At 38.9% G+C, this 17043-nt stretch overlaps 2 protein-coding genes across 7 annotated transcripts; both read left to right on the plus strand.

The window, feature by feature from the left end:
• Window positions 1-1044: 1044 nt before the first annotated feature.
• LOC104951810 (myelin basic protein-like) lies at window positions 1045-1442 on the plus strand (the record flags this gene model as incomplete). Its single annotated transcript, XM_010778543.1, has 1 exon — window positions 1045-1442. A coding segment is annotated over one exon (296 nt), but the record flags the coding sequence as incomplete, so codon positions are not given.
• LOC104951809 (myelin basic protein-like) lies at window positions 1338-15734 on the plus strand. Of its 6 annotated transcripts, XM_010778537.1 has the most exons (7): window positions 1452-1564; window positions 9353-9454; window positions 9624-9650; window positions 10411-10440; window positions 11414-11497; window positions 11637-11655; window positions 14371-15734. In XM_010778537.1, the coding sequence occupies exons 1-6, from the start codon at window positions 1475-1477 to the stop codon at window positions 11637-11639; spliced, it is 336 nt and encodes a 111-aa protein (XP_010776839.1). In that variant the 5' UTR covers window positions 1452-1474; the 3' UTR covers window positions 11640-11655; window positions 14371-15734. The 6 variants fall into 6 exon arrangements, with proteins under 6 accessions (XP_010776844.1, XP_010776839.1, XP_010776838.1 ...); XM_010778542.1 differs by lacking the exon at window positions 10411-10440 and having other exon boundaries at window positions 1338-1564; window positions 11423-11497; XM_010778536.1 differs by lacking the exon at window positions 11637-11655.
• Window positions 15735-17043: the final 1309 nt, after the last annotated feature.

Consider the following 17043-nt stretch of genomic DNA (forward strand, 5'->3'; position numbering starts at 1 on the left):
GAGCGGGGCTAACTTAATGGATAGCTGTCAAAGTGGACATTAGAGAAGCAGCTGTATTTCCATCCCGCTGGAACTGATAGGAACATTGCTTTTTTATGGGCGAAGTGAGAAATGAGCCATGATAATGCAGGGAGATAAGAGCTAATGCGCTACGCAGGGTTCACTCTGTAGCAAGGTGGTGAAGCATTTCACGGAGATTCCATTATTTTTAAACTTAATCCTGCAAACGTACTTTTGTTGTCATATCTCAAAGGTTCTTTATTCTATCTTTTCCATTTGTAATGACATTGACATCCAATTACCTCCTTATGACTTCATATAATTGTTTGAAAAAGTGCTTTTTAATAATATCAACTTATTAGGGAACCTAGACAAAAGTTATTCAACCTATGGTGTTTAAATACATGGAACCTTTTATGTGCTCATGTTTGCCACGGGTCCTAATTTAAAGTCACACACTCTCAGGGGGGTAGGGGTACGCTGTAACTCTTTCTTTTTACACATTTTGCAAATAAGCTATACGTTTCCCAAAATCTGAATAATATGCCATTTTCTTCCAGACATTAATTGAACAACTTAAAAAACCTGAGAAGAAAAAATTAAGTTTTGCTATGACGGTTGATTGTAAACAATAGTTTACTCTTGAGGAACCCATTCTGTAGTTTTTTCTTTTAAATATGTTGGAAAGATGATGGTTAATTGTTAAAATTGTATGAACCCACTTTTAAACTGTTTTGCTGTCATACATCCGGAAAGGCTTTGTGCAAGCTCTCTAATGAACCTGGGAACACCTGCTTACATTGTTTTGACCCAAAGTCAAAACGTTGCTTGGGAATCAAATTAACCCTTTATAGTTGCTCTGATCTACAATTATACAATTTCCTGTTGGTCAGGTAAAATATTCCAAGTTAATAAGTGAACTGTAATTGGTCTGTGGTTCAGCAGGAAGGGCAGGCTCTGGTGAAAAGAGCCCATTGTGCTGCTGCTGCTGCTGCTGCTGCTTGTTGTGTGAGCCCATAGTTGACCCTTGTTGTTTCTGCGCAGGCCTGGGTGAGGCAGATGCGGACCAGAACAATGGCTGCGTCTCGGAGAAGCCGGCGGTGACTGACTCCACGGGTGCTGAGGGCCCCCCCCAGCCCTGGCCCGACGCCAGCACAGCTGACCCTGACGCCGCCACGCCCCGCCCCCACCTGGCCCGCCTCTTCTCCCGAGATGCCCCGGGCCGAGAGGATAACACCTTCAAAGAGCGACCCTCTGAATCGGACGAGCTACAGACCATCCAGGAACACAGCGGAGCTTCAGAGTGCGGCTCAGACTACCCCGAACAGGACTTAGACTAGGCTAGCTACTTTTTGTTCCCTCCCTCCCTCTGTTTTTTCTCTCTTCTCCCGCCTCTATTTTTTCACTCTCTCATTTAAGAGAGCAACACGAACCCTACTTTTTGACACATACCGACCACTACTACAAACATAACATGGCATCCGCAAGCCAGAAGAAGAAGGCCCCCGGACTCATGGATCAGATCGGAACCTTCTTCGGAGGGGACAAGAAGAGGAAGAGCAAGGTGAGGAAGCAGGGAAAGGCGAGATGAAAACTCGAGCCCTTCTCGTGTAAACTTTTTACTTCTTATTCTTTTACCAGATCCTGTCAGAATTCATCGCAACATAGAGTGTCATATAGTTGATTTTACCGTTGTTTTTTTATGGTGAACCAAAGTCTGACTTGGTCCTATGATTCACTTTGGCTTAAGTCGACACTGGATAGCGACTTTGGGTGGGGTTGGTTTTATTTCTTAATGAATCATTTAAGGATACATTTCTATATTATTATGTGTATTGTCTTTCATTTGAATGGTACTGACATTGGTAGCATTTCTTCTCTTCGGTTAAATTTAATATATCTGTTGTGTACGTGATTTGGTGGAATTGCTTGCTGTTTGTTTGTGAGGACGTCAAACTGGAGTGAAGAACAGCCGTGTTTCTAGGTACTTTCCGTAATGATGATGTTGTAAGAGACGGGCCTGTATCATTTAGATGTAATAGCCGACATTATTTTAGATGTTTTTTACTCAGCAGAGTACATAATGCTTCTTTGATGTCTCTGTCTCCGTGGTACTTTTACAGATCTGTGATCAGGGAGGGACTTCTCCTGTTTGCACGGTACAGCAAGCCGCTAAGTAAACAGATCACATTATGCTATAAATGATCAAAGAGATATACGATGTATATTATCATCAAATATATATAATAGAGTAGGAGCATATTATCATCCCCTGCTTGGGAATATATACAAGAGCCTGCATTTTATAAAGTAAGAACAGGCTTGTGGTATATTGCGGGTAAGTGATAATACAGAATTATCGCTTTAGAATGACTTGTACCTGCATGGCTTTGTTTGTTTCTTTGGTAAACAGGCATTTTGACCCAAAGTAAATCCAAACACCACAATGATCCGGTTTAGTTGGAGTGTCAGTTTAGTTCCATTAGTGCTCCTGGCACCAGTTTGGGCACACTGCAAGGAAATGGATTTGAAGCTTCAGCACCAAATGTGGATATTTTGGTTGATCACTACTGACAACACACTGAAGCCAAATCCCAAAACCCACAACAAGCTGAAAGGGAACATTTTCTCTTTTCAATATCAACTTTCTGCTCATTCTGATTTAAAACATGGAGAGTTTCCCTACAGCTCACTAAATCCTGAAGGACAACAAATATGTCCCCCTCAATTTTTGAGCTTTTTTTGTTCTGTCCCGCTGTTCAAACCCTGTAGAACTCTTATCAGCAGGTTTAGCAACGTAATTACAAATAAATCACTGCAGCAGCATGACATATGCATCTCCCCTCGCCTTATGTCCGCTATGAAAAGGTGTCCAGTGTAGGATTCAGGATCAAAAACACATTTTATATATACTGTATGCTACAAATCTTTCTGCTGATCAGACGTTTGTTTTGCTTTTGGAAAATGTTACTCGTGAAATGTTCAGGGAATAATGTCAACAGAAGAAATTATGAAGCTTTCATTCAACGTTAGGCTAGTGAACAATTTACCGCAGTATTTGTTTGATTTTTCTTATTCTTTATGCCATAAAATTGTACATTGCTCTGTATATTGATGACAGGTTTGCTAAAACAAAGTTTCACAAATATATATATTTATGTATATTCACCAAGGGTTTGCCTTCAAATGATGAGTGTTCATAACAGACAGGTTCGCCCCACCTCCGTTGCCTCTAGCAAAAGATCAAGCTGCGCTATCTTTCTGCTGCAAATGCTTATTTTTCCAGCAAGAGAACATCATGAAGATATTTTCAAAGCTTTGTTTCTGATCTGCCAGTGCGCACAGAATCTCCTTTTAACGTAAACTTTGCGGCAGTGGTTTTGGAGAAGATTGCACCAGTGTTTTCTTTTCAATATGCGTGTATCTGCGTAAGGCTGAGTTGTTTTCAGCTGAGGCACTTGTGGAGACATTTTCAAACGGATCCCTTCTGCTATTCATGTCCTTTTGTCAGATTTTACTTTAATCCAAGCCCCAATCAGGGCTTTGAGAAAATGCTGATACGTCAGCACGAGGTGTTTCATAAATAGTTGTGATGACGCCAACACCCCAGTCTCAGGACATGAAACAACTCCCAAAAACAAATCGGCATTTGAATGCTTTCTGAAGTTGATTATTTCAAATTACTGGGATGATGATGTACTAATTAGAGGGAAATTAACTTTGCATCAGCTATTCTAGCAGAAATGTAGACTCATAAAGAACAGAACATTTGTTTTATTATTATTCATTGAGTTTAGAATGCAGTGCAGCATTACCGTGTACAGATCAGGCTTCAGCTCACAGTGAAACGTCTTGTGATGCTGTCCTCTACCCCCAGTGTCTTGGATGCAGAGGGGGAGTTAGCACCCCCCTCTTCCCCTCACATCAGTTTGCTCACCCCTCAGGTTCACGTGTCCCGACCTGTCAGAGAGTTGGTCTGAACCAGCAGTGGATCTGTGCTGATCCCTGTTTTATAACGCCTTCAACTTTGCAGTGTTTGTATCTGTTGTGAACTGTTGTGACCGGCGACCTGTTCCTAACCCAACCCTGTTTTAAAGCTTTTTGGATTACTGCTTGATTAAAACTCTTTAACAACAACCCTCAGGGCTCTCTTTGTTTTTGTTTTCATGCTCCATGTCTCTTTTGGTTCTTTTTCTGTTTGTTGAAGTGAAATATATTGTTTTAACAAGATTGTCTTTTCCAAAAAAGTAGCTAATAGAGTGCTGCAGTGATGATGAATTGTTTGTAGGAAAACCCAGATGTTAGCATCGTCAGGGTTCCCTGGACTTTGGAATAGTGCAGAAAATAAGATTAGGAAAACAATAGTTTATGATACTTACATGTTATGTCCAGCGAAATAATCTCCACATATTAACACAGATTTTAAGATTTTTGAAGCGTAAATGCAATCGGCTGAATTAAAAAGCTAACCATATTGACGTTTGTTGTTAGAGAGCGACCTTTAGTGGCCACAGTAATTATGGCCGAAGCAAAGGAGGAAGTCAGTTTTCTACAGAGTGGGGAAGTCCACAAAGCATTTTGGGTAAAAAAAGAAACACAGAACATCACCCACGAGACCAGTGTTCATATCTAGTTTGAAACAAACATTGTCAGTTTAAATGACGTACGTAACAACATTACTACTAACGTTGCGTAGCTACTACATCACCATGTTACAACATACTCTCGGTACATAGCTATGTCACTTAGCCTACATACTCAATTTAGCCCTAACCAGGATCTTTTTATTAAACAAGTTATTTTGTGTCTAAAAACAACACACTAGTTATATTTCTCAACGTATGATGTGTTTTTATACTGCTTTGCTAACAACTGGTTACAGCCAGCCACTGGTTTATTTGAACTTTGAAAAGTGACCAAGAATGTAAAACACATTTTTTCAACAAATGGGTTTATCCACCCGTTAAGGTTATAGACTATATAACCAATCTATATATCCCAGAGTACAGTCTATGTCATACGTACTTGAAAACAAGGTTTAAAGGAAAGCAGAGTTACTGTTAATATTCAGTACTATGGTTGTGCTCTAAAGAATTAAATCTAATGTACTGTATGACTGGCTGAACTTGTTTGTGAGAGCCTGTGAAAAGGTAAGAAGAGAAAAATAAATTAACTTTACTCTTTTCACTCACAGTTTGCCCACTATGAGGGCAGGGCATTGTAATCGCCACAAGACCAATGTTCTTGTTTCCTGGAGTATGTGAATTGAAAAAGCAGCAGCATGTTCAATTGGATTACAAAAGCAAAAACATCAGAAGTTCAGTCGATACAGGCTTATTTTTATTTCTATTTAAGCATAAACAATGTGTTTATGCATCTTGGTCAGATGAGCCCAGAACAAAGTCAGCCCGGCAAAGAAAATAGTCGCAAAATGAAAAACAGCCTGGGATACAATTGTATTTGATGTAAAAAAACAGGCTGCAAATGATTAACCCTGAATATTAAAACCAGGCCTGCCTTATCAGTCATACATGAAAGAAACTTTGTGGATATAGCCTCAGAGTTAAAGAAATGTACGCACAAATATTGCTCAAGTATTTCATTTTTAAATTGGGTTATGTGCTGCAAAGCAAACAAGATGTAATTAGGCTTTAAAGGACTTGACGAAAGTTTTTTCAGGGAGGTTGGCTGAGCAATATAATAGGACATTATTATATATGTTTGGAACTTCTCCTTGACTTGAAAAAAAAATGGACTCCCAACAAATCCTTCAAAATAAAGAGTTCAGCTACCACGATAGAAGCACAACAAAATAGTACAATATAAACGTTATATTTGTTTGTTCTAATATAAGTGGAATTAGCAATTGCCATACTACTTTCCCTTTACCAAAATATAATATAATCCTCCCCTTCCCTAAACGCCGCTCTTCCATAATTTTTTGACGCTCCCTAAGAAAATGTATTTTTTTCCCCACAATATTCCTCACAATTATGGCTCTATCAGCCTCCTTTTTAATCTTTCAAGACTCAGGACCTGATTCGGAGGGGAACAGCGAGCTGCAGCTGTTTGTGTATTGACATTTCCAGAATTTCAGAAACCTTTTCTCTTTCAGTGCTACAGGGTGCAGATTTCTAGTGTTTAGCTACAAAATCTCATCGCAAATCTTCCCAGTCTCCTATTGACGCTGGTTAGGACTATTTTGTAAATATCTTGAGAGAAATGATCTTCAGCCTTGTCCTCTGAGGATGAATTATTAAACATCATCCATAATAACGCAGATCCCTGGCCAGGCTGTGACCTCTAACCTCAGAGGAGACAGTTGTGATCATTAACCAGTCCTTTGGGATGAGCCCCAGCCCATGAATAATGTGCAGCTCTTCCTGTGCTCTGAATCAGGATTTCTCACTTTCCCTTATTTCACCCAACCATGTCACTTGAAGAAACATGTGAGAGCTTAAGCATTTGAGATATCATAATAATTAAAGGAATTTTAGGAAACACACTTATTAGTTATATTTCTAAGATCAGACCCTGGATACTTCTTTATTGCTTATGCGATCATTTCGAAGCTGGAGACCAGAGATGTTTAGGTTAGTTTAGCATTAAGTCTGGAACCAGGGAAAACCGCCAGCCTGTCACTGATAAATGTCTTTTAGATTAATTAAAACTTGTAATATTATTCTGTGAACTTTATGGCTTTAGTGATAGCAATATTCATCAGTTGGAACTTCTTGATTCAGACTAACATATCTCTACAACAAATGGAGGCATTCGGATGGATTTGTATACAAATATTCATGGACACACTTTAATTTGCCTAGTTTTCTGTGTTGTTTTATGACAACATACCAGCAAAACTGACTCAGATTTAGCGTGTGCTTAGTGCTAATTTAAACCTAAACATTTAGACACATTTTAAGCATGTTGCTATGCTAGCGTTAGCATATGTAGCTTAAAGCACCGTTTTGCTCAAGTACAGCGTTACAAAGACACTAGCATGGGTAATACTGTTAGATTTGTTTTACCTTGGTGCTCTGTCTTCATTTTAAGCTAAGTTCTCCTTCTCCTAGTTTAACTTCATCAAAACAAGTGTATTTCCATAAAATACACAAGCTCTAATTCATCAGCAATGTTTCTTCTCCAATATCTTGTTATAATGCTCGACAATGGTTGTAGCCATGATTAAAGAAAAACAGAAATGGTACCAAATAGAAAACTCCAAAGCAAAGGAGTCACAATACTCACACACACACACACACACACACACACACACACACACACACACACACACACACACACACACACACACACACACACACACACACACCCGCACACACACACACTGTATCTGAACTCAGACATCAAACTAAGATCATTGATTGAGATCCTCCGGTTTTTTAAAGACCCTGCAGTGGGAGTTTGAGAGGAAGTTAAAGAGCTCAACAACTTTTTCTTTACCGACAGAAACTTTTGATAATCAGCTCAGGCTTGGAAGAAGCCTCTGTGTCACTGCTCAAGATTTGAAAATCATCATTTACAGAATTCCAGGAGCTAATGGAAACGGCATTTGCATTAGGACACAGGAAATAACCTCATGAGTTCAGTTACACAAGAGATAGCTCTCTTTTTTTTTAAATGGAAAATATAAAGATAGAGGAAGCTTTTTTTAACACGACATGAGAAGAGAAAAAATACAGAGGGACTCACTCACATCAAAGGGACAACTGGCGGTAATTGAGTCAGTACCAGCAGAATTCATCCAGCGTTATTTGATCTAAACCTTTTCCTTTTCTCATGTCCTTTTCCCAAACAAAAGCACGACAGCGACCACAAAGGCTGCTCTATTTTCTCCCCTCCCTCTCATTTCTGCCTCCGTTTCCCATCACTTACATCATGACAGATTCAAGAACACACGCAGAGACACGCACCTATTCAACGGGACATCACAGGGTCACTGTTGACGCACAGTGGTAGTCGTATAGCTGAAATGCACAAAATGACGTCAAATACAAAGGGTATCTTTTCCTCTGTCTCCTACACGGTGGTCCATTTTCACAAAACCTATAAAAGACAGTAAAGGTGACAACACCATATCTATCATATTGGGTACATTTCCCGTTTTTAGTAAGCTTAAGGTTCCCCCCCCCCCCACCTCCGTCCCACAAACCATTTCCTGTTACATTAACAGGGTTAGAGAAAGGGATGAATGAGGTAACATTATCTAAAAAGAATAAACATACTAAGTGGGTGGAAATTACAATGTTCTCATGGGCTGCAGGTTGAGGTTGCAGTATTAAAATAATTACACTTTTCACCTTTTTAATGTCAGTGCTAAAGTAAGTTAATAAGGGATTCTGGGGTGGGTGATGTGTTTTAGAATTAATTTTGTTGTATTTGCTAAAATACTTTTTACATCCGGACAGCAATTAATAATGCTGTTAAGAAATATGTATATAGGCTATATATATATATATCCTGTATCTATGGCTTTTGCATTACAATAATAAGTCAGTCAGGATCTCTAGCTTCTAGCTAGCTTCTTTAATTTGAAAAGGGTTTGCATTGGTTTTTTAATTGAATAATTTGAATAATATTGTACTTCTAGGCAAATTTTTTTTAGGATAATTACCTTTTGAAACACTCACACACTTTGTCAAGTCTTTCTTTGATGAACTGCATTGACTTGTTCATTGTCAAGAACTCAACTGCTCATTTGTAGAATTTTAATTAGTTTTTAACGAATCGTGGCCAAAGGTTTTTATCTGTTAGGGATGAGTGAAATGTGAGTGGCCTGGGACGTGAGGCTACTGTTAATGCTTCCAATTCAATACAAATCTGAGATGGAAGTTATCAGCAGACTTTCCACAGAGTAGTCAGACTGAAAATAAGTGCATTTTCAAAAGAAATTCTGCACCTGAGCAGCCACTACTGACTCTGCAGAGTTTATAGGGGGGAGAACGTTCTGAAATGTTGGCAAATAAATGTTTTTCTGTGCCAACACTGGCATCAACTTTCATGAGTGATAGTAGGCCAAATTAATTAAATATAACTATGAAGCTGTTGCACAAGCTACAGATTCATTATTCAACTCAACTCTGATTATTAATATTCCAGGTAAGTGACCCAGCTACAATTTTCAAACCATTTTGTACTGTATTTTATTGTCAACAAGTCTATCTTTGAACAGGTAAGTTAGACAAGCAACAGGATGACCTTCACACGTTTCTGTATTTGATGCATTTATTCTTACAAGCGGAAAAACTCATTTCTAAAGAATTCAGATGCTATCTTAAGCTAATATTAGCATTAACACGTATGGGCTGTTGTTTCTTTCCCTCCCCCTTCCCAGGGATCTTTCCGAGGAGCCCTCTCTCCAGCCCCTCAGAAAGCCGCCGCCGCCCCACGTAAGCGCGGACCAGAGAACGCTGTGGTCAGCTTCTTCCGCACGATCGTAAGTAATGACATAATACACTATAGCTTTCACAGGAGGAGTCTACATCTGCAGTGTCTCTACCCACCCCAGTCTCTCCTTTGCTCCCTCCATGTTTGTTTCTTCACTTTCTCTGATCTATGTCAAACTCTGTCAAATCTCTTTCCTCCCTGTGGTTAACTCCTCCCAGGTGTCCCCTGCCCCTCCCAAGTCTAGGGTGAGTCTGCTTCATGTTGCTACTATTGAAGTCCAAATGTTCTCTTATATATATAATATCATTAAGTGTGTAAAGGAACAAAAGTCAAGGATTTTAGTTTAAGTGTAATCTGAAATTCTAGGATTTTGTGTTATAGAAAGTTAAAATGTCTACATTTTTATGTTATTTATTTTTTATAAACCTTATATAATTAAGCATTTATAGCACTGAAACTCCTTAATTCCTTTGAACAGCAACATATCCTATTCCATGCTAAATTATGTTTGGATATAGGACTAAAAGTCTGATTATTATCATATTGCAGGTCTAGGACAGTAACTGTGATTTGAGTATATTATTAAGTAATGAGACTTTTTATTTGAAACCCATTTACTGTAAATGTGCAAACAAAATAACCCATTTGGATAAAGTTTGACGAATGCAAATACCATTCAAATTCAAACATTTAACCCGAATGTTTGAACACAATGCATTTAAAACTTTTGACTGGTATTAAATCAATTATTTATGTGCTACGTCTGCAGAATGTCACTAAATGTGTGCTCTTTTCAATGTGAGCCTCGCTCCTCTCTCCTCCCCCCCTCATCATTCCCTTTGTTCCTCATCTGCTCCTGCCCCCCTGTGACCCTGTGACCTCCCCCCCCCCCCTGGATGGACTCTCCTCTCCATCCCATCCTGTCTTTGCGCTGAGTAAGACACTCATTTCTATTTGTCTCCTCTCCCTTTTACCTTTTGTTCTTGTCTCTTGCTTCACATCCAGTGGAGAGGACTAGTTGCCAAGATGGGCCTGGTAGGTGTTTTAAAAAGAAACACATATCATGCCTAATTAAACCCAGGGGGCAAGTGAGGTCACCCTCGAACAACAGCCTTCGAGTGTAACGCCTGTGCCTCTATTCTCATTTAGTCTCCATCAAGCACTTCAGCCGCTGTAATCAGTCCATACATCAGCGATAACGACCTCATTTCCTTCCGACTTCAGTCCATTTCCAAATAAACCATACCCATTTTGTAGCTTTGCAGCCTGACTTATCATATCATGTGCTTGTATTGTATATGTTCTGATAAAACAGGCATTGTCCGGCTCTTAATTAGCCTAGTTTTATTTTTTAAAATCCTCTGTGGCTGACTAAAGTGAGGCTGCCTTGTGCTTCATTAGGCGACGTTATCAGCTCTTCATTTAGGGCCCTCATGCATGTGTGTGCAAGTGTGATTATGCTCAGAAAAAGAGACTCTCCTAGAGACTGTGTGGAAATGATTTGGGCAGGACAAAATGTAAAAAATAAAAATCTGTATATCTTTTTCTTTTGGTAACTTTTAAGTGCGCCTTAGTTCATATAAATGCAATTTGGCATTCCCAAAAGACAACAGCTCTGTCTTTGCATTTCAGTTTTATTAATGTGTGCATTGGTGGCCCAGATAAGAAGTTCCATGAATATCCAACTCCTGCATTATTCACTCAAAAACCTTGAGTAAAAAGATGCCAGATATGTAACAAAAATATACTGTAAAAGTGTGGCAAATTGGATTGCACCGCAACCAATAGCTGATTTCCTCCAATATTCTGGGTTTCTGTCAAGCCTGCCGCTCTGTCACTCCCAAGTACACCCTGGAGTAAGAGGTCTGATATTTGATCTTCTCATGTCTCCTTGCTCTCTATAATGAGAATCTGGGGATCTCTGTAGAAAGGTCAGTCCCATGTTAATCCCCTGCTGAACATCTCTAAGACTCCTTTGACACACTGCTTCCTTCTCTCCCTCTGGCAGGGCGACCAGAAGTCACAGTCTGCTAAAGCCAAGAAGGCCAGTGCAGGGGACGGCAAAGGCACCCTGACTAGGATCTTCAAAATGGTAAAAGAAATGCATGTCAAACACTTTTAATTCCCACTGGTTTCTTTACTCTACTTCTCTCTTCTGGAACTCAAATCAAATAGAACAAGTTGTATTTCCCTAATCACTTTCTTGCCCCTCTTTCTTCCTTCTGCCTCAGTGATGATATCAGCAGCAGAGTGAGTAACTTCTTGCTCATGGAGGGATACTTGAGCTTAACTCACTCCGCTTTTGTTCAACATTGATATGCTGAGAAGACATCCTAATCTCATTACTCTTGCAGCAGCGGCGGCAGCAGCAGAATAATAAGAGGCTTTTAGAGACGAGATTGATTATTGTGCACGCTTCAAGCGTTGTGCCCGCTCTGATATAATCAAGCCGAAGATGTTAGATCCAGCTGTGATGATTGTCCGATGGGGCTTTGGCTAACATTCTTCATCTGCTTTACAGGGGGGGTTGGGGGAATGGTTGAGCGTTATATAATATAAAATTATTATGCAATATCACCAATAACTTATCAAGCATGACTGACTTCTAGGATTGCTTTGGAGAACTCACACAAATGCTGGCAGAATATACAACTTGTCATCAGGCACACATAACAATGCCATCAATCCATATCATCCAGAGCAGCATCATATCTATTAATAATATCTAAATACAATATGTTAATACTTAATAATATCCTGGTACTGATTTATGTGTTACACACTACATATTGCATTTAAAGCCTGTGTAATCAATACTTTCAAAATATCATTGCCTACAATTACTTTGTCTATTGTGAAACTTGAGGCTTATGGTGACATACGCATAGAGTATCACTCCCAACTCTGCATTTCCTTTTAGTGCTACCTAGCATTTTAGCATCTTTCTGGAGCAGTAGTATACACTTAGCATAGGCTTTTTTTTCAACAACAGCTCTGATAACTTCACTTGCTACCTGCCCAGCATTCATTCTGAATAATTTAATGGGTACAACCATTTTCCGAGTTGGTGGAGGCTAAAACAGAGCCAAAAGTAGAATGAATGCTACCTTTGTCGTGTGTTCAGAGACAAGACGTCAAACAATAGGTCTTTATCGATGTTCAAAATGTAAATAGGCAACCTATAAGGAGCTTAAATAGAATCACAGCTATATTATTGCATGTTTCAAGCATCCATAACCATTTACCGAAGTTTAACTTATATTTGCTAACTGTTACCTTGACAAAAATGTGAATACTTTCTTATATTCATTGACAACAACTGTGCCAAAAGTGTGCCATTTTGCACTTATAAATGCTGTATCGTCACGTCTTTGGGAATTCTGATATTTTACATATATGTTAATGTCATTTTGTATGCTAATGCTAGCTTACATAATGTTCGCTAGCATGCAAATGTCACCATAAGAGAGTCAATGTAAACTGGCTAGCATCCATCAGCTGTAGCGGTGTTGAAATAATGGGTTCCCTGTTTAAAGCATACTTGTGTGTGAAAAATAAACCCTGGAATCATTGAGGTTTGGGACAAAAAAGTGAAGTACACATATTTTTTTTGCAGTTTACGGAAGTACCTCTCACTCTCGCAAAAAACAATTTTGCTGGACAAAAAAGCCTCCAAACATTGAAGGTCAAACCTACTCAGAGCAGAGGCGGTACTGTATGACTCAGTGTAATGAGGTGTTCAAACTCCCACTCAGAAAGTTTAATCTGATACCGTTTAGCATCCTCCTCACACACTCATCAGCACTTACTTCAGACTGCAGTTTTCACAACTTCTTGACTTTCCTCTTCTTAGTTGATTTGTTTTCTATGTCATGAAAAAGAGTGTTGCATTTTATGCTCTGCCCGTTTTAATTAGCCTGCCTCTCAATGTACCTTAGATTACTTAGTTTAGCAATTACTGATGCTGAATAAGAAATTCTAATTTCCCACGAGTTGCATCCTCCTCTGTAGTGGGTAAGTTGTTGTCACTAAACTCTGGGGAGGATGAACCTCTGGGATGTTATTTTCAAGTCTTTCTGATACTGCTAAGTAGCATTGAAACGGTGCCATCACCCTATCACTCTATCCGTGTCTACCAAACATAACAGGGCTATACAGTCCAAATGGAAGTGAGCATAAATCCATGTTAACTTTTAAATAATGTTTCATGCTTTGTTTCTTCCCATTTTTCAGCTTTCCTATTCAGATGTTGCTGTATATTGAGTTTTGTCGTTCATGACAGATTAGGAATTTCATCTGAAATGGCTGATAGAACAGTTTAGAACAAAGGCTCAGTCTCAAGCCTTTGTTTTCTAAAAAGGGATGAGTCATTTCTCACAATATGGCTCATATTCCTGAAGCAATCCATCAAGATATGCCACTTTTCAATGTGAATAAGTGAGGGGTGGAAAAAGTACAATATAGTCACAATCTGTTGCAACAGATTGGAAATGGACTGAGTTTCCTCGCCAACTTTCAAATTATGTTCTTCTCTTTACTTTGGGCAAACATGTATAACATTGAATTCATATCAATTAGGGACCATTTTTCTTTACATAGAAAATAAAGCTCCCCTATGAGCAACATTTCTGTCAAGAAAAAACAACGATGTAAGCATCGAAATGCTAACAAAGTTAGAAGTTTCAAATCACAATTATGATTTCATAAGACAACATTATGAAGCTTGATGTCATAATAATGAAAGAAACTAAATAAAAAGTTACTTTTTAAGATAAAATGAGTTTGCATTTCAGACGAAGGATGAATACATATTAAAGCAGACAGTATTAGAAACATCATCTTTTTTACAAACATGAGAGCATACAAACATGTTGGTAACCCTTTTTAAAAAAAAACAGAGTGGTCCTTAAATGCCGTGGTCTTTCATTTCCACATATTAATTAAATATATCTTGTGTGTCAACAGGGAAGCAGGAGTGCTTCTCCAGTAAAACGCTGAAGCCCCCCTCTAGGACCCCTTCCAACAGCAGCATGGCACGTTCAAGATCACGGCACTAAAGAGGGGAAAAAGAGGAAGAAAAGGAGGAAATCTTGTCACACCATAAACTCACCTTCTCCTCCACCTCTGATAACACTCTAACATTCGCTAACCCCCTCATCTCATGTTCCCCTTCCCATTTTGGCTGGTAGATAGCGACACAATCTGTTGCCCCCCCCCCTGCATGCGTTGTGCTGAGTCTGTGAAGTCATCATCCTTAGCGTGAACTTTTTGCTGACCCTGCTCACATGTGCAGCCAGAATGACCCTCCCCACATCTGCAATGGCTCTCTATACTTGTGCTTGAGTTTATTGTGGACGTCTTGTATGGTTTCTTTAACAAATAAGGTGGATAAACTGAAGCAAACCCAGACCAGTTGAAGGATTATGGCCGGTGCAAGTCCGACTGACTTGACCGTTATTGCCGCTTTCTGATTGTCGAAAAGTCTGGGGTGTTTTATTTTTTTGAGAGCGGTTTTATGTCTCGTCACACTGTCTTTGTCATTCCCTCAAACCTTTTTTGTGAACCCGAACTGATTAATCAATTCTTATGGAGAGCCATGTGTTTTCATTCAAACCATTGTGTCTTAGCTGTAGTTAAATGTCCTGTCTTAAATGTGATGTCGATCTATGTTTGTCTTTAGGGCCTAAGATTGCCTTTGGTTAAATGTTAAAAACTAGTCATTTCTAATGTATTTCTTTTTCAGTCCATGAGATAATAATACACTAGCTGTCCTCTTCATGTATAACCAAAATGTCATGTCCACCTAGCCAGACTCTTATTCTGAAAGGTGATGTTGTTGCTAGATGTCAGAATCAGAACCTTTTATTTGAGCTTTAGTGTCGTCTAGTCTCTCCTTTGTTGTCGCTGTTTTTTTCTGACACTCAAACTGTAAATTAAATCAACAAAAACCCTTGTGCCTGTCCTCCTGACTACCAACAAAATGTGCTGTGTTGCCTTCCTGTGTAAAATAAAAGAACACCATTTCAAAAAGGTGCTCTGTAACTAATTTTGGATTGACACAATATAAAGTGTTTTTTGGGAATGTGTAAGTTGCAAGTTTTCTCAGAAATAAAAGCTCGGCACTACCACTTGTGCTGTTCAAAACATCCATTGTCCATATGTCTTGTAAAGCATCTCTCCCACTGTGTGTGTGCTTGAGCCTCGTGAGTGCTATGTAGTGTTGTGTCTGAATGGATCCTGTGGATGAATGTAAAGGTCCTCTTCATTACTGTATGTGTAATTAAACATGACCAGCCACTAAACTGAGAATAAAAAAATTATAAAACCAACGTTATTCATGTTGTGTATCTGTTTAGTCACGGGGGTTAAAGGAATTAGCTTAATAAACGGAAGGGGAGGAACATGATATTATCGGTTCAGGATCACAGCAGGCCCATGTAGTTTCTCTCACAAAGCCCCAATTCATGACGCATTTGGTCATTGTTCATGCAGTGCTATAAGAGCGACTCGTGACTGGAACAGTTGGAGCACCATGCATGCTGACGTACAATCACATAAAGGATATGCACTTTCATGGCATGTGGAAATGAAAAAGAAGGCTAGCTGATAATGAAACACAAACAACGATCTCTTTAAATACATTTGTTTTATCAAATATATAAATGTTTTCTCACACTGCAGATGATGTATTGAGGAATAAAACATGAATCAGAGGGAAGGCAGTATATCTTCCTTGCTAATTAAGCACAGGGAGGTAAACTTAAATCAATTATTTCATAAAATCATGATGAAAAAGACAGTTTGAGAAACATCACAATGTTCTAATACTGAGACATGATTGAATTACTGTGTAAAGTTATACGATCAATATAAGATGTTTGGGCTTCACATTTGTATTAGGCTCCCATACAATACCTTGCGGAAGTATTCACCCCTTTGGCTTTTATGCAGTAAAACCTGACATTGTAGTTGATTTTTGGAGAGATTGTAATATTTGATATGCACAACATGCCTACAACTTTGAGGACATACAAAACTATACTGTCATGTCTTTCATATTTTCGTCATATTATAATATATTGTGTTTTTTGTATATTTACGAATATATGAAAATATGCAAAAAGCAACATGTCGAAGTACAGTAAGTTGAACATATTCAAAAAACGAGATAGTATAGTATAATATTTTAATAAATGTTTCATTTATAAAGAACCAGTTTATGTGTTTGTGTGCGTTAAGTAAATCAGCCTCTGTTCACCGAGCCGACTCCGATGTTCAGACTATGAGACTACAATAATTGATTATGCTATCCTATTTTCTCTCTTAGTAGTAATTATAATTAAAGGTGGGGTAGGTAATTTTGGAGAAACCAGCTCGAGTGCGCTCGAATTTGAAAATGCACTTCTTCCACTTCCTTACAGAGCCCCTCCTCCAACACACACAAACGCGCACATGACCAATGCGGGCACGAGATAAGTTTGTGCACATATGGAAGGCTGAAAGGCAGGTAGGCCATCCAGTTATTTTAGCCGGGCCGGCTAAAATGATTGGTCGTGCTTTTTACAGCACCACGGCTTCCACAGATGACATTTTTTTATGGATTTTTTGTCAAAGCACTTAAGATATTAATTGCTATCG

This window comes from Notothenia coriiceps, unplaced genomic scaffold, assembly GCF_000735185.1.
Source record: "Notothenia coriiceps isolate Sejong01 unplaced genomic scaffold, NC01 NC01_scaffold00019217, whole genome shotgun sequence".
Lineage (NCBI taxonomy): Eukaryota > Metazoa > Chordata > Actinopteri > Perciformes > Nototheniidae > Notothenia > Notothenia coriiceps.

Coding starts and splice junctions, on each gene's coding strand:
- LOC104951809 (XM_010778536.1), top strand. CDS start 1,475: ATGGCATCCGCAAGCCAGAAGAAGAAGGCCCCCGGACTCATGGATCAG. Junction 9,455..9,623: donor TCAGCTTCTTCCGCACGATC/GTAAGTAATGAC, acceptor AACTCCTCCCAG/GTGTCCCCTGCCCCTCCCAA. Junction 9,651..10,410: donor CTGCCCCTCCCAAGTCTAGG/GTGAGTCTGCTT, acceptor CTTCACATCCAG/TGGAGAGGACTAGTTGCCAA.